General features: G+C 30.8%; 2 protein-coding genes across 2 annotated transcripts; both read right to left on the bottom strand.

Moving 5' to 3' along the window:
* Positions 1-10,944: 10,944 nt before the first annotated feature.
* On the bottom strand, positions 10,945-15,453 carry LOC114169166 (subtilisin-like serine-protease S). Its single transcript, XM_028054207.2, has 11 exons — positions 15,376-15,453; positions 15,148-15,239; positions 14,917-15,014; positions 14,646-14,795; positions 14,459-14,570; positions 13,341-13,881; positions 13,143-13,237; positions 12,641-12,883; positions 12,412-12,526; positions 11,862-12,069; positions 10,945-11,568 (listed from the first exon to the last, which is right to left on the bottom strand). Exons 1-11 carry the CDS (start codon positions 15,451-15,453, stop codon positions 11,021-11,023), a joined length of 2,280 nt encoding a protein of 759 aa, XP_027910008.2. The 3' UTR covers positions 10,945-11,020.
* Positions 15,454-16,736: 1,283 nt separating this feature from the next.
* On the bottom strand, positions 16,737-21,182 carry LOC114169167 (subtilisin-like serine-protease S). The gene is made up of 11 exons (XM_085668809.1): positions 21,066-21,182; positions 20,635-20,726; positions 20,403-20,500; positions 20,019-20,171; positions 19,833-19,944; positions 18,685-19,225; positions 18,490-18,584; positions 18,153-18,392; positions 17,917-18,035; positions 17,553-17,756; positions 16,737-17,390 (listed from the first exon to the last, which is right to left on the bottom strand). Exons 1-11 carry the CDS (start codon positions 21,144-21,146, stop codon positions 16,843-16,845), a joined length of 2,283 nt encoding a protein of 760 aa, XP_085524935.1. The 5' UTR covers positions 21,147-21,182; the 3' UTR covers positions 16,737-16,842.
* Positions 21,183-21,186: the final 4 nt, after the last annotated feature.

Below are 21,186 nucleotides of genomic sequence, written 5' to 3'. Positions count from 1 at the left end.
ACTTTCAACATATTCTATATTCCAACAAACATTATAAAATAGGAAAGATAATAAAATGGTTCATGATTTCCAAGTACCATTAATAAACCAAATAGAAACTAAACCATATGTTGTGCCTAGCGTCATTATTCACTTCAACAAACACCCAAGAATCATAAACATGTTCCTTCCATCATAGGGAAAATAGAACACTTTGCACGTATTATATATGACACAATTAGAAGATGAGTTTCTTCCTTAATATGCACAATTAGTAACAACAAAATAAAATGTCTCACTTGTTGAATTAAGTTCCTACATACTTTTTTGTAGAAGAGACTTAAATGAACTTTTAATTATTATAAATATAACACTATCTAAGATTAAAATGTTAAATAAATCCTTTTAGAAACTAAAATGAACTTTTATATACATCAATTATAGAGATTGAGATAAATAATATAAAAGAATTATACGTCATGAATGATTAATTGATAATTTATGTTCTCTTGGCAAACATATCATATTAAATACAAAATTAATTAATAACTTTTTGTGTTGGATGTGCGTAGTAAAATAGTTTTGGTAGAGACACGTTATTCTATACAGAAATTTTGTTGAAAAGATGATGAATTTTAGATTCTTTGTTGTCATTATGCTTTTAAAATACATTAAATTTAGTATTTTAATATATATTAAATTCACTGTATTTTCAAGAAAAAATTAATCTAAAATCTGCACTAAAAAATCATCTCAAGTGATTAATTATGGTTATGAGATATTTTATGAAATCAACAATCTTTGTTAACTTATAAAAATTAAATTAAGTGACATTTTCAGATTTCAATGAAAATATGAATTATTTGTCTGTATTGATAAAAAAAGACAATTATAATTTTTTTTTGATTCTTGTAAGATTGTTATAATTTGATGAGTTTTAAAAGAATGGTGGTGTAATAAAAGGTGGTACCAACCAACTACTACCCAGCTACATAAGAATTCAGAAGAAAGGATAACTAATTGGTTAACAAATCAAGAAAACAAAACAAAGCATTCTCGGATTTCAATGTACCAACTTCTTTTTCCCACTGTTTCTGTCAAGGAACCGGACCGACAAAAATAACCGCCTTATTATCGTTACATGTTAATTATTTGTTTCAATTAATTTAAATAAAACTATTTTTAAAATTTTAATTTACTCATATACATAAACATATATTTACTACTATAATTATCTTCAAACCACGTAATTCCAAATAATATATGTAAAACTAAAATATTAATAGAAGAACAATCTTTCAAGATGTCTCTCACCTTTTGCTATTATCGGTGGAGTTGTTATATCAAATAGATCAATCGAAGAAATTCATACATGAGAGGTGAACTAATTTAATAAAGATTAATTTGAAAATCAATACAAATTTCATATTCACATAAATGTATAATTAACACATTAATATCATTCACAATTCATGCCAAACATCATGTACGTTCTCCAACCAAATAACAAATACAACGAACCATTATTAAATAATGGCTTGTATTTAAGAAGGACTAATCAAGTACGTAATAATTTTTCAAAATAATAATCACATTCAACACATCTTTTGAAAAACTTATCGATTATTTAAAATAATTTTCACATTTAACATTATTTAAAAAACTTGTTTCCAGTATTAACATATATCTATATTTTAGACTCATTTATTAGGCTCACATTTTTAGCTCATTTACTTGTAGATTATAGGATTAGTTTTGTGTACTTATAATATTTTATATTCATTTAATAATATACAATTTCCTTCATATACTTCTTTATTTTTTATCTAGTATCAGAGTGTTGGATCTTTACAAGAGCATTAAAATTTTTGAAAATCGTGAGATAATCAAACCGATGTTTCATATGATAGATCTAAGTGAAATGAGTAAAATCATCAATCAAAGAGATATAATATCTAGAACCTCCTTTGGTGGATATAGGAAAAGGTCTCACACATCAAAATACATAAGATCAAAAGAAGCAAGAGAAGAAGAAATAATTTTATTAAAGGGTAAAGCAAAAAAATTATCAATTTACAACCACTATAATCAGAAATATCACAATTGTCGATAGTACACAAGACTCTAGTAAACGCTAATATTAAAGCGAAAATGTATCAAACGGTGTAAAAAACTTAGATGCTATCATGAAACGTCAAATAAAATTTAACAATTTTTTGTTAAAAAAACTAAATCTACGCATTTTTAAAATTGATAAACTAAATTATATCAAAGTTTCAAAAAAAATTAATTTCAATTTTTACTAAAAATTAAGGGATAAAAACATATTCAATCCTAAAAAATATTTTATGTTATCAGTTGTCAACATTTATTATTTTTTATAAAAATATATAAATTTACTAAGGATATTTTAAAAATAATTAATATATGAGTCAATTAGTGTTATAAACATGTTAAGTGTTTACTTCAATTAATATTAATAACAACAAAAACAATCTAACATCTAACACTTGCATAAAGATATAGATAGATTATTGGAATTGAACTGAACTCCAATCCAAAACTATTTAACTTCACCTGATTATGACCTTTCTTTAATTTTCTATGAACTTCTACTTCAAGTTTTGCATACGTCCACCCTAAAAATCACATTATATATATATATATATATATATATATATATATATATATATATATATATTAAAAATTGAATACTGTTGATTAAATTTTATGTAGGGGACAATACTAAATAATGCAATAGATTGGTGGCTTATATTTTGAAATGCATCAACAAATATTATCTTTCTACTATACTGTTTTTTATATTCTTTTATGTTTTTTATTTTCTTGCCATTTTTCTATTACTAACATATATTGTATCAACTTACTATATATTTGTTTGGAACATAATTAATAAGATTGTTTTAAAAAAATCATGGTTAAAGTATATACACATTTTATTATAGAATGCTATATATAATTGTGGGCGACAAAACACCATTTGTAATTTTTTTCAAAAATTGTCAAAATGGACAGTTTTAAAAAAAACGAAAATAGACAAGTCGTATTAAAATGGTATGACTTCACTTTCAAGTAGTAGTGTCGAGGTAACATGACTTTAATGTAGAGTATTTTTGAAACTGAAGTAGTGACACTGTGAAAGAACTTTTAAGTTAGAATATTTTAAATTAAAGTCGTGACAATCTAATATGAATTCTACCAAAATTGATATAAAGTCATGTCACATTAATTCGATTTCGATTTAAAATACATTGAATCAAAATTATGTCACATTTAAACAAGTTCAACTTAAAAATACTTTATGCTAAAGTTATGTTACCTTGACACGATTTATTTACAATGAAATCATACTAAAAGTACAAGATTTGTCTATTTTTCGTAATTTTTTTCAAAATTGTCCATTTCAATTATTTAAAAAAAATACATCATTTTGGTGCTTTTGCCATTTTGAGCACTTTCTTAAAGATATGTTTTTCTATTTGATATTTTTTGTCACATATTAAGCACAATTTTGAATTTACTTTAATGGTTAAATAGAAAAGAACTACCTAGATTCCCTGTTCACCAACATATATGTGATTTGGAAGTGTTATAAAGTTTGAATGTAGAATAGGTGGGAACGCTACATGCAATTACATCCAACACGCCATTTCAGGGACCATTTTTCCATTATTATTTAGGGTGAGTTTGTCACCATTAAAATTGGAATGTAGAAAGCAAGAAAGACCAGAGATAGAAATGTACTGCTCTGGAACATGGAAATGATGGTAAAGTGTAAACAAATAAGGTGAGTCTATGTTTCAAACTTTCCACACTTAGAAAGAAATGCATTAAAAACTTTGTTGACACATAACATATATAGAAGAAGCATAATTATTATGTTATAGTTTTTAAATATAATTTGATTATGATCAATAGCATTGAAAATTCTACATTATCCAGAAATATAATCAAATTAAAATAACAAATTTTCACTGATACCTTTATTTGTTTTTATTTCCTTAACTTTTAGTGAAAATTGAAATTAGTCCCTTTTTGAAATTTTGGTCCAATTTAGTCCTCCAACTTTAAAAATATTTGGATTTAATCCTTTTAATCAAATTTTGTTAAATTTATTTGATGTTTTAAATGTGTTTCATGGTAGCATTTGAGTTGTTTATACCGTTTGACACATTCCCGCTTCAATGTTAGCCAATAAATTGTCTTCAAACGCGTTTGAAACGTCAAATAAACTCAACAAAAGTTGATTAAAAGGACTAAATTCAAATATTTGTAAAATTGAAGAACTAAACTGGGTCAAAACTTCGAAAAGGAACTACTTCCAATTTCACTGAGAGTTAAATGACAAAAAACATATTTAACCCCTAACTAAATAATAATTGTTACGACACTTTATTTTTTTTCATCTCATTTTTTTTTTTTTTTGTCTTTACGAAACCAAGTGTCATAAATTGAATTGGATAAACACGGTTACTAGTTTAGGGCGTTTAGGTGAGTGGTCCATGTAGGTTTTGGTAGGCAAAAAGATAGTGACTTATTGAAACATAAGAAACAAAGAAGGACCAATGCCACTCTATTCATCAATTACAACATTAGGTATCTATTATCACTTTCCCCTCTCAATCAATTGAGTTTCAACACGCTAATTATATGTGCTTAGCTCTTCCATGTGTATGCAAGATTTTGCTCACATGAGTTGGACATGGTTAAATACATAAAATATGATGTGCAACCAACAACCTCTTATTAATTGTAGTTTTCGGAAAGAAAAATGTGTCTCATACCCATGTGAACTTAAAGGAGTAGGTCAATAAAGAGCCTTTAGCAAGCTAAGGTTTGGAGAATCATACACTTATGTACTCCTAAGGTTGTAAATTGACTTCGCCTTTGTTGCCACCATTACAGAGTTTCACTTTTTCTTCTTTCTTAATGTCAACATTGCTACCTTTTAGGGTTTACTATCACACCAATATTTTTATGTAAAACCTTTTTGTTCATATCAGAAGATTGTATATTTCTTTTTTTAACTAAAACTACTTAATTTATTAATGCTTCGAACCAATTAATATCACCTCAGAATATGAAATTTTCACCATAATTCACCCTCATTTATTGATGAAAAATCTCTTGGTAAATAAATGGTTATCCGTGGATACATAATTAATCATTATCAATGGATATTTGTTATATAATTTCATATTTGAACACAAAAGAAAGTCGACCTTAGTGATCTGACGGTATCGAGTAGAAGGGTCGTCACTCAACAGATAAAAGTTACTTTAGGGATAACAGAATGATCTTCTCCAAGAGCTCACATCGACAGAAAGGTTTGACACCTCGATATCGGCTCTTCGCCACCTGGGACTGTAGTATGTTCTAAGGGTTGGGCTGTTCGTCCATTAAAACGGTATGTGAGCTGGGTTCAGAACATCGTGAGACTTTACCAACAAATATTTTTGTCAATAATTCAAACATGAATATATATATATATATATATATATATATATATATATATATATTTATATTTAATTACATATTATTGATAATTTTGATTTCTTGGTAAATTTTTGTTGATAAATTCAGCATTTCTGTAGTAAACTTTGGACATCTTAATAAAATTTGAGAATAGATTAAAATTTTTAAATCAAATAAAAATAAGTAAAATAAATAATATATAGATAAATAGATACTTAAATTTATTGTCTTAATTTTTTTAATTAGTTTCTTAATCTCTTATGTTTAAATTTATTCACTTGATGTCGAATCCTCTTGATATCTTCTCATCAAAAACCTAACTTATCCTTAATTGAATAACATCTACACATTCAACCAATCAAACAACAATAATTGGGAAACATATATAAGTACTTAAATACTTTAATTAAATCACCCTAAACTAAGAACACTTGCACAATAACACTTTTGAATTACTTTTACGTCTAAAATATTGTTTTAATAATAACTTATTAGGTTAAATTTTATCCGTTCTAACTATTTAGTAGATTATGAATGAAGATTTAAATGTTAATTATGAAATTAAGAAGGTGATAAAAGAGGGGCCACAACAACAACAACCAGTTACTTAAGTCAATTTCGTCCTCAGAGGAATATAACTTTCATTTTACAAAGAAGTCCCTTTTGTTATTTCTTGTGGCTAAGGATGAAAAGCACGTTTGCCATTTCATTATTTAAGAAAAGTCAATGTATGGCACCTTTTTTTGTCACTCATCTTCTCCGTTTTATTTAAAAATAATAACTATTGTGGTTTAACACGAAAACAAAACTATTATTTGTTACACTTGTCATAACATTCATTATAATACTACTATAATATTAACACAAATGAAAATTTCATAAGTTAATTTTATAAATTAAACCTAAAATCTCGTCTTTACAACTTTTTACTAATTTAAGATAACATGTCGGTGATTATTCATGATATTACTAGAAGTTTTTATATAAAAAAAATTTACTAAAATTTTTTTTTTCTGTTATTTTTTTAAAAAAATTTAATTAACATATAATTCCTTCGTGAGTAATTATTTTTTACAAAATTATAAAATTTGCAAATATTTTCTATAAAATTTGTTACAAAAAAGTGTTTTATATAAAATATTTTATAAAAAAAATTGATAGTAATTTCTTGTAATTTTTTTACACAAAATTTGTAAATATTTTCTATAAAAATTTTTAGGGTTAAATATGTTTTTAGTTCCTGAACTTTGACTCAAAATTGAAATTCGTCTCTGGTCAAAACTTTGATAAATTTTGGTTCCTAAACTTTAAAAATGAATAAATATAGTCTTTTTAACCCAATTTTGTTATTTTATTTTTACGTTTCGAACGCATTTCTCAGTAATATTGAGTTAAAAATATGTCAAACGGCATAAATAACTCCAATATTTACTGAGAAATACGTTCGAAACTTAAAAAGGAATTAACAAAATTGGATTAAAAGAACTATATTCATTCATTTTTAAAGTTTAAAAATCAAAATTTATCAAAATTCTAGAGAATTAAAAATATATTTAACCCAAACTTTTAAACGAAATTAATACAAAATTTGAGTTTTTTTTTAGTAGTATGAATAATTATTTGATATTTTAAAAATGGTGGATAAGATGAATATATTCCGATTCTTGGAGCATTGGGATGTGATGACATTGAAGGGTTATTAATTATCTGAAAATAAGGTCTGAATTTGGGATTCAGTCTCTGAAGAAGTTCTTTGGAACTGAGGCTCCCATTCATTGCATTTGATGTGATTTAAAGAAGGTAGTCAGATCGTGTGTGTGCGACCCCACCCATTCCATAAATGAGGTCTCACCACCCATCACTTTAACCTTCACCCATCATCCATCATTCATTGCATTTTTTAAGTTTTGTTTTTTTGAGCAAAGTACAGTGCAGAAGCAGAAGGTGAAGAAAGTAAATAAATGGGACAGCAAAGATAGGCACCGAAATTAAATAGGGAGTGAGGGGATGATGTGAAAGGTTGACCTTTGACTGCCAATGATATGAAAACTGTAACGAAGCTTTTATCACTCAAACATGGCACCTCTCTCACTTCCATCAACACTTGTTTTTTCTTTTCTTAAATCTAACATCATACTTTCATATAACATTGGAGATTGCATTATTCCAAAAACTAAATCAAGTCAATCAATTACTTTTTTAAATAGTATAATATTTGTTAGTATATAGATACGACAATATATTAAAGTAAATTATTTCTTTTTTATATTACATGACCGACGTTAAAATGATAACAAATAAAAAATATTTTAATTTATGAACATACATTCTAATAAGTTAGTTTTAATTTTAATTTTTTCGTATAAAAAATATATTACTTACATAACAACGTATAGTAACATGAGAATGATTAGAATTAGAAATATATATATATATATATATATATATATATATATATAATAATATGAAAATGTTAATTTGTTGTCGATTAAGCTATTAATCTAGTTAATTAAATTAGTTTTGAAACTTGGATTTGGATCCTGTCATAATATAGTTGATTAGTCAACTAATGTGGTCAACTAGGCTTATCCTGACAGCAGCGGTTGAAATAAAAACAGATTTTATACTTTCTGTTAACAACGTTTTCAACCAAAAAGAAAGAGAAAAGAGTGCTGAAAATCTTCTTGGAGCAAATTCTGCAGCAAGGGCTTAAGTGTTCATAAAGAATGATCATCAAGATCAAATGAATAAGGTGTAATATTGACACCAAAGTTGTGTACTAAATCAGGTGTTATTGTTCCATTACTGTCACTGTTTTTATATTCTTTTCTTGTAGTTTCTTGAATTTAAAATTCTGTGTTATCACTGTGATTGTGGTAATTGTGTGTAATTGTTTGGAGCATTACAGTTTGCACATTTCTTGAAGGGATATCTTCAAGAAAGTGTGATTTTAGAGTTTAGGAATTGCATAAATGTTTCTTGTATTCCTTCTCTTGTTGATATAGTGAAATTTTTAATGAGATTCATTTGAATCAAACCAGTATAAATTTTGTTCTCTTGTGCTTTCTTTCATTCTCTTCTAATTTTTGCTAGGTATAAAAGTTGAACAATATGCATTTTTAAACTTCGTATGTCAATTGGTTAAAGATTTCATAAAAATTATTTTTCAAGTGTAAGAACAAATCAAAAGTTTGAAAAACCAATTCACCCCTCTTCGTTGTGAAATATTGATGCATCAAAACTAATAATGATCTATTAATATGAATTCTCAACATAAAATAAATATAGACATTTGAGATTGAGAACAATTTAAGTGGCTTATTCTTAGAGTAAGTAGATTTTCACTCTTTAGATAAAGAAAATATTTATGTGGTTTTTATATGATATTTAAATATAAAATTTCTCAAAATCTCATTAATATTTCATTTTTTTCTTGTAAAATCCAAAATTTTATAAAAACAAAAATTAAAGAATACAATTAAAAAATTTCTTAGTAAACTATTCATGTTTTTTATTTTTATTTCATCATAACTTTATCTCTCAAAAATTTTAATTTGCGTAAAAAAATAGAAGTAATATGAAATAATGTTATGATGTCTAGATAGATTTATGAGCAGGTAATAAGGTGATGATTAAGTTGATGACATTAATTTTTTTATTAAGATAATTAATTTATTCCTTTTGATCTTTCCTTTTACGTTATTAATGTAAAAGATGATAATGTAGTTATTCCTTTTACGTGTTTGTATTTTAAATACGAGTCTCACCGTTTTTGTGTTCTTTTTTCTCAATCTCTTTATTAATCGGCAAAAGATGAATTGTCACACAAATTGGTCACAGTTGACAGTTTCATTAAACCATCCAAATTTTGTTGACTTTTTTTTTCTCTTTTCAACATTCACATATGTTTGACCGAAGTGGATAAATTATGCAACATTATTTGGTTGGTCGTAGGTAGGTAGGTCCAACTATGAACTTTCTTGACTCTAGGCACACAAAAAAAAAAACAACTTTTTTTTTCTTACCCAAAACGGAACTTTCTAAATATTCACAATCATGAATTATCAGAGCCATGAAATAAATTTGGACAAGAAAAAACAAAGAAAGTTAAACAACGTTATCTCATGATACCGATTGTTTTTCAAATAACGTTATCTCATGGCCAGAACAAACCAAGAAATAGAAATGATGGAGTGAAAGGGGAAAAAGGAAGAGAGAAAACAGAAAAGAAAAACATGGTTCTTATTCCCAGCTTTACTTTCTCCTTTGTTCATTCTTTGTTTTAATTTCCATTTTCATGAACACTTGAGTAGAGCTTGGTCTAGATTTTGGGCATATGTTCTTATTCATTGATTGGAAATATTCTATATTGTACATTCTAATTTTTTTAAAATTATATAATTCAAAATTATCTTCTAAATCTTAAAAATACATTTTAGATTTCATAATTTAAAAGTAAATTTGAATTGAGTAATTAAAGAATGTATTATGAATAATTTAGAAATACATTGTAATTTAAAAATGGATTAAATATATTTTTTGGTTAATTTTATGTAAAAATTAAAATTAGTCAATCTTTGAAATTTTTGACTAATTTAGTCTTCTATCTTTAGAAATATGTGGATTTAGTCTCGTTAACAATATTTTGTCAAGTTTGTTTGACGTTTGAAACGTGTTTCCAGCTATCATTAAAGCGAAAATGTGTGTTAAATAGTGTAAACCGCTTAAATGGTATTATGAAACACATTTAAAACGTCAAATAAATTTAATGAAATCTGGTTAAAAAAACTAAATCCACAAATTTCTAAAGTTGAGAGACTAAATTAAGCTAGAGATTCCAAGAGAAACTAATTTCAATTTTTACTAGAAGTTAAAAGATTGAAAACATATTTAACTCTCTAAAAATTTAGAAAAACATTTTTGGATTACATCTAGAAGTTTATTTCATACCACAAAATCAAGAGTAGATTTTTGGATTTGACATGCATTCCAAGCTATGCAATTAGAAATATAATTATGAAATGCATAATTTGAAATATAGTTTTTGATTTGAAAATACATTCTGGATTATGTTTATGAGTTTCACAATTCAAGCATGGGTGTTTTAGATATTTTAAACACCCTCGTAGAGAATTAGGAAATAGTCGTGGGGGTGGAAAAAGTAACTTCCTTCTTTTTTTGTTTGACATAAGCCCAATAAATTAACCCAGTGCATTAGTCCAGAAGCCCCATTCAACTCAACACCATTACTCGTGCAAACCCATTATTTATTTATTTTTTCTCGAAAAACCTTAATGCTAACGTGCCTCTACATATATATCGTCTTAAATTAAGACTCTTAATATTAATATATGTAAATATAATATTTTAATAATGATAAAAATGATTTTTTTTTAATAATGGAGTAAATTTTATAATTTAGTTAAAATTAAGATGAAGTTATGTGCAGATACAGAACTGATACTGCGATAAAAGATAGAACATTTGAATGCATTTTCTTTTGATGAAAACCTTATATTGATACAAAGCCAAGAAGCAATGAACATTAAGTAGATAGCACGTTGAGAGCAATAGGACTCCTCACCCTTTGTGTGCCATTGTTCCATACCAAAGCACCAAACACAAACTTTCCATTGCTATTCCTCAAAGGGAAGAAATCAATTCTGAAACTTTTTTTCTCCCCAATTTTCCAGAACTTCAATTCTGCTGGAGTAACAGTAACCTTCACACCAGATGGGTTTTCAACACTTGCATAATACACTGTTGGCTCCCCACCATAATAAGTAACTGTACGATAAACTGATAAACTTCCATTCAAGTTGGACACTCCAATCGAAGGATAATTGAAGTTGTAGGAAGCTGTAACAGGTTTTTGGCATTGAGTAAGATTCCCAGTGAGGTTTCTGAGTTGTGCTGAACTTGCTCCATTGCTGCACAGAAAGTTCAGAACATCTTGGGAGTTAAATTCATATACTAATCCCGGATTCAGTGATGCAACTGGGTTAACATGTCCGGATCCATAGTCAAATGGTGTGGTTGGAGTACCCTTTGGATCTCTTCCTATGAGGTGATGTGTGTTATCCATAACTGTGGCTGTAACATTAAAACAAAGGCATCGGTTAGAATGTGTTAGGGAATGCAAGTGTAAGTTTAAGTTCCATATCGAGTAAAAATAAGAAAGTTGAATATTATATAAAGATGAAAATCCATAAATTCATTGTCTTAAGATTTTGAGTCAGAAGTAGTGTTAATCCCTTATATATGAGTTAGGCTCATGTTTAATTGATGTTGTATCTCTTCGGTGAACCATCATAATAATCACAATTACAAACATCCACTCTTGTTCTTGACAAGGAATTTTTTAGCATGAACGAAGAATACCTTACCTGTTGTCATTATTGCAGACTTTATGGCTGCAGGACCCCAGTGTGGATGGTGAGATTTTATATTTGCTGCAACTGCAGTTATATGGGGGCAAGACATTGATGTTCCTGAAAGGATGTTATAGTTGAGGGCTCGTTCTTCAACTGTGGCTAAAGTTCCAACCGGAGACCATGCTGCTAAAATATTCACTCCCGGTGCTGTGATGTCAGGCTTCATAATTGCATGAGAGCACACTATTTAGCATCATATATAATTATGGGACCAAGTATATATCAACCTTCAACGCTATATCCCTTTGTGTCAACTAGATCAGGAATCATCAAATTTGGATTCTCTGTTGGATTTTATGTGTTGTTCCTCTGTGATTTCAAAATTCACCTATGGACACTGATTTTGAAGTCTTAAAATATATTAAAAAGTTTTTTAACGTAGTAATGTGAGTGTATTTTTAATGTTAAACAGAGGATAACATCAAACAATCCAATAAAGAATCTGGATTCAGAATAATCTGTTGTGCATGTAGCTCTAAACATAATCTATCTGTAAACTTGCCTTAATAATGTCTGGTGTTATTATATTTGGTCCCATGGAAGAAAAAATTGCCACTTCTGGTGCAGGTTTGGTACCAACTACAGTTATTGTTGGGTAGATTCTAGCTTTGGGATTCCTGACATAGTAAAACATTAGTAGACAATGTTTCATGATCAATATTTTGATAATTAGTGTGACTAACTTGTTACTAAATATTTTCTCTCCTTTGTAGCAAACTTTTAGGACTCACTTCTCGGTCGATGTATAGGCTTGAAGCTCTTCTAAGGCATCCTGACCAATGAGAGTGGTTGGGATGGCAAATTGAAAACCAAAATCTTTGGCATTATGGTCATTAAGTATCATTCCAACACCCCCACCTTGCCTTATTGTTAAGGCCTTCTCTCGTCTGTCATCACTCAAGAAATCCTCAATTGTGCAAATCACAATCTTACCTTTGATTAAGGTAGGATCTAGAGTATTGTTCTTGCAGAAGCTGTACGAAGAAATCAAAGAATAGTATTAAAAAATTTGAATCATGTCACCCTGGTTTAATGAGACCAGTTTTGTCTGCCATTAAAAATATTTTTTTGTTTCAAATCCACAACAAATACTGTCTCATTCTCTCACTAAAGTACTTGTTTGAGTTTGCTTAAAGAGTGTAGAGTAGACGCCAAGAAGTTGCGTAGGTAGAATCTGAAACATTTATCAATGTTGAAATTTGTTTGTTCTTAGAGAAATAATGCAGAAGATACCTTGCATTTATGGGTGAAACTCCAGTAGCTGCAGCGGCACTTCCATATATCAAATCATACGATTGATTCATTCTTGTTGGATTCAAAGAAGAACCCTGAAGGCAGATAAACCTTTCTTGATTAAATTAACTGATACTGGAATGCATTAGATGTATACTAATGTTAACTATAGAAATTGTTTGTTATTGTTGACTTAACCTTTAAGATCTTTGAGTTACCAAGGTAGATAATTGAACTGAATTCCCTGTCTATTGTGCTAGCAGCAACAGTCATGATCCAAGGAGCAACATTACAAGCAGTACCTGGAAAAAACGAGTTTCCAGCTGCAGCAGAGACAAAAACTCCGTTTTGGAAAGCATGGAATGATCCTATGCTGATAGCATCCTCAAAGTAAATTGGCTGAGAAAGACCAGGGCCAAGGGAGAGAGATAGTATGTCAACTCCATCATGGATGGCATCATCCATGGCAGAAAGAATATCAGCATCACTGCAGAACCCCAACCAACAGACCTTGTAGATGGAAAGTCTGGCACTTGGTGCACCCCCTCTAGCAGTTCCTTTGGCAATGCCAAGTAAACTGGCATTGCCAACAATGGATCCTGCTATTGTTGAAGCCGTGTGTGTTCCATGTCCACCGCTGTCTCGGGCTGACCGGAAAAATATCCTGTTGGCAATGCTCTTTAGAGGACCATTTTCTGCTTCAAACCCCTTTGAATAGTACCGTGCACCAATAATTTTCCTGAAAATCCAAACTCCAGGTGAGATGACATAGGTAGTGAAGGACTTGTGACACTTTCTACTACCGGGATTTTGTAGGGTTAAGTTAGACTTAAAGTCTACTTCTTAACATATATATTAGAGCCATGAGTTATGGCCTATCCTAACAAAGTTTGATGATTGTTGAGTTTATTGTTCTACCAATTTGCAGTATTTAAGTGGATGAATGCAAATTTCACCTTACACATCGTTTTGTAAAGTTGAAGTTTACTTTTTAACAATGAGTCTTCTTTCTTACAAAGTACTTAACTTTCTCGTTTCTAACCGATATGAGACTTGGACTCATACTTGAATTCCCAACCATTTATACCCGATGTAGAACTCCAACTCACACTTAGCTACAACAAATGCTAATATCTTTCATTTTATAGTGTTTTATCTCTTCTACACTTTGTGGTTAACCCAATTCAAAAAAGTATTAAATGATGCAGAACCCAAATTATGTTCAACAGATGGCATGTGTTGCATAACTTCATTATGTACATCGGATGCAGTACCTACCACTGTATTAGGTTTTGAATTCCAAAATGAGTTCTTACTTGTTGCAATTGGCTAGTGTGAAGTTATCACCAGTAACACACTCTCCCTTAAACTTTTCAGGCACAGGACCTAATCCATAATCATTAAAGCTTTCTGATTCTGGCCAGATTCCTGAAAACCAATGTTAAGTCACTCTTTGTAATCTAAATGAAAGAAAAAAGAGAAAGTACCAAAAAAATTATTTACCAGAGTCAATGACACCAACAATGACATCTGATGCAATGTCCAATGCTGCATGATTCTCGTAGGCAGTCTCCAATCCAAGAAAATCCCAAGAATGTGTTGTGTAAAGTTTATTCATTTTGCTCTCAAAAACGGATACCACTGAGTTATATTCTGAAACAAAATTGTTTTAGAAAACTGTTCTTTAGATGACAATCAAAGATTATTTTAACTGGGAATCTCCCTGTCATATTCAAAATGTTTTCTTGTAAAATTGACACAGTGGAAGCAATACCTGCAAGTTGTTTAGCTTGCTCTGGAGTGATCATGGCCGAGAAGCCTTGAAAGCTTTTACTGTAATGGTAGACTGCAACACCCTTTGCTTCACTGAGGCTGAAAAGTGTAAAGAATTTACACAGGAAACCCTTTTTAGCCTGAATATTGTTCCATTTTGAATAAAACAAAAAGAAAAACACTGATAATTGTAATTAAGTCCTTGAAGTTCATCTCAAATTGTGTGGCATGCCTTCCAGTAACAGAAGCTAGTATCTCATGGTTTTCTCTGATAACAGATTCTGAATTAGGATGTGAATGATCTCCCATGTAAACTATGTAATGCTACAACAATTCAAATCCAAAAAATTAGTTTTGATCTGTGCAAGTAGTTGCTACTAGTAACTTATCTCATAGGGTGCAGTTGCATGCAGATTACACAGACACACATGCATCAAGTTCAAGTGAATGTGTTCCTTACCTTTGGGGTGGATCCATTCACCAGAGTATACCCAAAGAAGAGAAGGATGAAAAAACTTGAAATTTTTTCAAACCCCATGATATTCCCTAAGGGTTCAGAGTAGAAAGATAGATGTTGAAATAGTGACCCTTTTTATGGTAGATTATAGGGCAGTTTTATAACCAAAAATGAACAAACTTATATGTTATTTCATGTAAAAAAATCATTTGCCGGCTTTATATGTTTCTGTTTACAACTTAGTGAACACATGAGATTCTAAACAAAGCAAAAAAGACATCTATAGGATAAGATGAATGTATATTGATTTAATTAATCACTTGGTCATTGTATTATAACCAACATGGGTCATTATTTGCTGGACTCGTATTTGTATCTTTCACAACAACGTTATTTGCAACTGTACAAATTTTCCAATATTTAAAACTTCAATTAATCTATCTTGTTTGAAACTCGAAAGTGTGTTGTTGGCGACACAAATTGTATGTTTACAATGCAAAATGTTTCATTTCAAATTTCTTTTTATGTTAAAACAAAAGCTATGGTGCTGGTAAGAAGTAAAATGTGCTGAGTAATAATTGAATTTACTGATGTGGACTTTCAGGATTCAAGCAATAAGAAAAGGTGATCTCAAAGAATGCAACAAATTAAGAAGACTTCAAAGCACAGATAATGGGTTCGTATGAAGTCAATAAAAGGAACCTAAGAAGATTCAACTCTAAGAAGTTCTTCAAGATAAAACTTGATAATTGTAAGAAATTTAAGGGTGAGAAGTCAGAGTTCCATATTTAGTGGAGATGAGTGAGACCAACAATACATAAGAAAGCTTTTACTTCATTCCAAATTTAAAAAATGAAAAACTAACAGTTTAGTCTCAATTTATTAAAATATGTGACACAATGAAACAATAAATTTTATTTGTAATATGCATCTTGATCCCCCTTGATGATAATTGATAAAGGTATAATGACCTACATTAACATCACAAAAACTACACAAAGTTTAACCACAATAAACACAGTGTGTTTACATAAAACATAATCAGGTTTGGACAAAGGTTAACCATTGATAAATGCTTTATATACCAACATTTAGAGCATTTGTCTAGCAATTATCTTACTTGAAATTTTGCTTTAATTTGATGTTAATCCAGCCATTAAACAGGAGTAGGTCCAATATTTTTTCTTGAACTTTCTATTTTACTACTTGTATGATTTGGTATGCTTCCAAAAACAAGCTTTTTGTTAACCATCATGGAAAAACACAATGTTACAGTGTCCTTAACATGTGTAATACAATGTTTACCATGACTTAGAGAGCATATGCACTGATGATCACAGGCAATAGAAGTTCATAAATATTGGTTTGAGTTGAACCTTTCTTTTATTGCAGAAATCGAAGTGATATGATCATAAATGCATTTTCTTAGGTGTAAACCCAAGAATGACACAGACCAAGAAGCACTCCACATTAAGTAGAGAGTACATTGACACCAATAGGACTCCTAACCCTTTGTTTGCCATTATTCCATGTCAAGGAGCCAAACACAAAGTTTCCATTGCTTTTCTTGAAAGGGAAGAAATCAATCCTGAAAGTTATCTTCTCCCCAGTTTTGTAGAACTTCAATTCTGCTGGAGTAACAGTAACCTTCACACCAGATGGATTTTCAATACTTGCAGAATATACTGTTGGCTCCCCACCATAATAAGTAACTGTACGATAAACTGATAAACTTCCATTCAAGTTGGACACTCCAATGGAAGGATAGTTGAAGTTGTAGGAAGCTGTAAGAGGTTTTTGGCATTGAGTAAGATCCCCAGTGAGGTTTTTAAGTTGTGCTGGGCTTGCTCCATTGCTGCACAGAAAATTCAGAACATCTTGGGAGTTAAATTCATATACTAATCCCGGATTCAGTGATGCAACTGGATTAACATGTCCGGATCCATAGTCAAATGGTGTGGTTTGAGTTCCATTTGGTTCTCGTCTTATGAGATGGTGTGTGTTATCAGTAACTGTTGCTGTAACATTAGGAAAAAAACGGCATTAATTTAAGATGATCATAGTAACAAACACCTATTCTCATGACTTTGGTAGTTGCCACAAAGTTTTGAAGCATGAAAAACGAGTTTGGATTCTCTACCGAAAAATTCAATAGAAAATCTGCACTCATGAAAACTTACCTGTTGTCATTATTGAAGACATTATGGCTGCAGGACCCCAAGATGGGTGGTGAGATTTAATAATTGCTGCAACTGCAGTTATGTGTGGACAAGACATTGATGTTCCTGAAATGATGTTGTAGTTGACAGGTCGTTGTTCAACTGTGGCATCAGTTCCTACTGGAGACCATGCTGCCAAAATATTCAGTCCAGGTGCTGTGATGTCTGGCTGCAGAGTTGAATTAGAGCACACTAGTTAGCATAAATGGCTATAGAATAAACCTTCAACACTATGTCCTCTGTATCCTTTCTGGGTCAACAAAAAGGTTAACTAGGAAGAATCTGGTGCATGCAGTAGTCTAAATATACATGAGTCTAAGTAAACTTGCCTTAATAATGTCTGGTGTTATAATATTTGGCCCCATAGAAGAAAAAGCTGCCATTTGTGGTGCTGGTTTGGTACCAACTACAGTTATTGTTGGGTAGATTCTAGCAGTAGGATTCCTGACATAATAAAGCATTAGCGGACGATGTTTTATGGATCAATCTTCTGACAATGAAGTGTGACTAACAATGATATTATAGATTTATTGCTCTATTTGACAAACTTTTGAAACTCACTTATCAGTCTTTATATATGCTTGAAGCTCTTCTACAGCATCCTGACCAATGAGAGTGCTTGGGATGACAAATTGAAAACCAACATCTTTGGCATTATGATCAATAAGTATCATTCCAACCCCTCCACCTTTCCTTATTTCTATGGCCTTCTCTTGTCTGTTATCACTGAAATTCTCGATTGTACAGATCACAATTTTACCCTTGATCAAGGTAGGATTTAGAGTATTGTTCTTGCAGAAGCTGTTACATGGAGAAATCAAGGAAATAGGATTAAAAGTTCAATCATGTCACTTTATAACAGCAAAGTTTGTGATCAGCCACATAACAGAGAGAATACCTTGCATTTACTGCTGAAACTCCAGCAGCTGCAGAAGCACTTCCATATACCAAACCATACTGGTGCTCCATTTTTATTGGATTCAAAGAAGAACCCTGATGGAGTTTATAAACCTTAATTTAGTAACCGAGACTGATATATGCATTACACGTATATTGGTGTTAAAATTTCAAAAGGGTTTGTTGATGACTTCACCTTTAAGACCTTTGAGTTGCCAAGGTAGATGTTTGAACTGAAATCTCTGTCTATGGAGCTAGCAGCAACAGTGAGGATCCAAGGAGCAACATTGCATGCAGTACGTGGAAAAACTGAGTTTCCAGCTGAAGCAGAAACAAGAATACCCTTTTGAAATGCATGGAATGTTCCTAAACTGACTGCATCTTCAAAGTAAATTGGCTGAGGAGGATTAGGACCAAGAGAAAGAGATAATATGTCAACGCCATCATGAATAGCATCATCCACTGCTGAAAGAATATCAGCATCACTGCAAAAGTCAAACCAACAGGCCTTGTAGATGGAAAGTCTAGCACTTGGGGCACCACCTCTAGCTGTTCCTTTGGCAATGCCAAATAAGCTGGCATTAGCAACAATGGACCCTGCTATTGTGGAAGCTGTGTGTGTTCCATGTCCATCATTATCTCGAGGTGACCGGAAAAATATCTTATTCACAACACCATCTAGAGGGCCATTTTCTGCTTCAAACCCTTTTGAATAGAACCGAGCACCTATAATTTTCCTGAAAAATCCAAACTCCAGGTGAATGACATAGCAAATGACAATCTTTATATATCAGTTGCATACCATAAGTTTCTGCCAGAAACCAGCTATCGAAAAAGTTTAGCCTATTCGGTGAGGGAACATGAATGTATGATGAATTTGAACACATTCATTCATGTAAGAGAATCTAGTTTGTGCTGAAATCTAGTATTTCTTATTAGAAGAATTATGTTGGCAAAGATAGAAGTAGAAATCTAGACCACTTTATGTAGTCCTACAACAACTAGTAATAAGGTCAATTTACAAGTTAGTTTTGTAAAATTGACATTCGAAATGTATATACCCCCGACGTGAGGATGTTAGAAGTCTCTCATCGATAGCCGTTTACAGTATTTTGTAAGTCGGTTTTATAAGATTGAGTTAGACTTAAAGTTCATTTCTTAATATTTTGTCATAGACATGCTAATAGCGTGTTAGAGATTAACACTGTCCCAAAAATTTAAACTATTAGGTGAAAAATGTGATGATTTTACATTACACTTTAACAGTTTCAACTGCTTGATTTATTTACTTCAATATTGTACATCAATCTCAAAAACAGTCAATGATGGATTTTGAGTTCTTACCTGTTGCAATTGGCTAGTGTAAAGTTATCACCAGTCACACACTCTCCTTTGAATCTTTTGGGCACGGGACCTAATCCATAATCAGTGAAGCTTTCCGATTCCGGCCAGATTCCTGAAAACCAATGTTGAGTCACTTGTTTTTAATCCAAATGACAGAAAAAAGAGAGTGCAAAGGAAAATATTAACCAGAGTCAATGACACCAACAATGACTTCGGATGCAGTGTCCAGTGGTATAGGATGGTTCCTGTAGATAGTATCCAATCCAAGAAAATCCCAAGAATGTGTGGTGTGGAGTTTATTCATTTTGCTCTCAAAAACTGACACTACCGATTTATGTTCTGAAACACAATTCAAAACGTTGTTCAGAGCCTGAGCAAGTAAATGGTCGATGAATTCCTTATAGAATATGTTTTTTCACTCTGAAACCTGAGCAAATACAACTCCAAATTGGAGCCACATATTTTAAATCCAGAGGCCATTTTCAAATTATTGAATTAGTCCTCATTGTTTCCTTGTCTCCAATATAGTGAAAAGATGAAGACAGAAGCATATAACACTGGAAATAATACCTGCAAGTTGAGTGGCTTGTTCAGGTGTAATCATAGCTGAGAAGCCTTGGAAGCTTTTACTGTAATGGTGGATGGTTGCTGCTTTTGCTTCACTTAGGCTGAAAAGTAGAAAGAATGTACACAGGAAGTCCATTTTGGTCAAAACTATTCCTTTTTCAAATAAATTAAAATTAGAAGAACACTTATAACTATAAACAATTCTATGGATTTTATCTCAAAATGAGTGGCATGCCTTCCAGTGACTGAAGCTAGTATCTCATGGTTTGCTCTGATCACGGATTCTGAATTAGGGTGTGAATGATCTCCCATGTAAACTATATGATGCTGTATCAATACAACTCCAAAAGTTAGTTTAGTTCCATACAAGTAGTTTATAGCTTTTACTCTAAGTCCAGATTCTTTTTTGAATTTTTTAGTATTGTCCTCAACTGAACATTAAAAATACAGTGATGTGATATATTAAATTTCTTTTAATATATTTTAAAACATCAGAATTGTTATCCATGAGTGTATTACAAAGACACAATAAAGAAACAGTACAGACAAATTTAACAGAGAATTCAAATTCCTTCTACTATTGTAGCTAAGAGGCTGTACATGCATGCAACTAACGTAGACAGCATTGCATGCATACATCAAGTCCAAGTGAAATATGCTCCTTACCTTTGGGGTGGATCCATTCACCAAAGTATACCCTATGAAAAGGAGAAGGGTGAAATAGCTTAAAACTTTGGCAAACCCCATGATACACTGAAAGGGTCCAGAATAGAAAGCTGGAGTTGGA

The sequence above is a fragment of the Vigna unguiculata genome, chromosome 11, assembly GCF_037176805.1.
Source record: "Vigna unguiculata cultivar grain cowpea cultivar isolate G323 ecotype 2 chromosome 11, ASM3717680v1, whole genome shotgun sequence".
NCBI classification, from domain to species: domain Eukaryota; kingdom Viridiplantae; phylum Streptophyta; class Magnoliopsida; order Fabales; family Fabaceae; genus Vigna; species Vigna unguiculata.
Note: the sequence above shows the minus strand (reverse complement) of the source record. Positions and strands in the feature narration are given on the sequence as shown.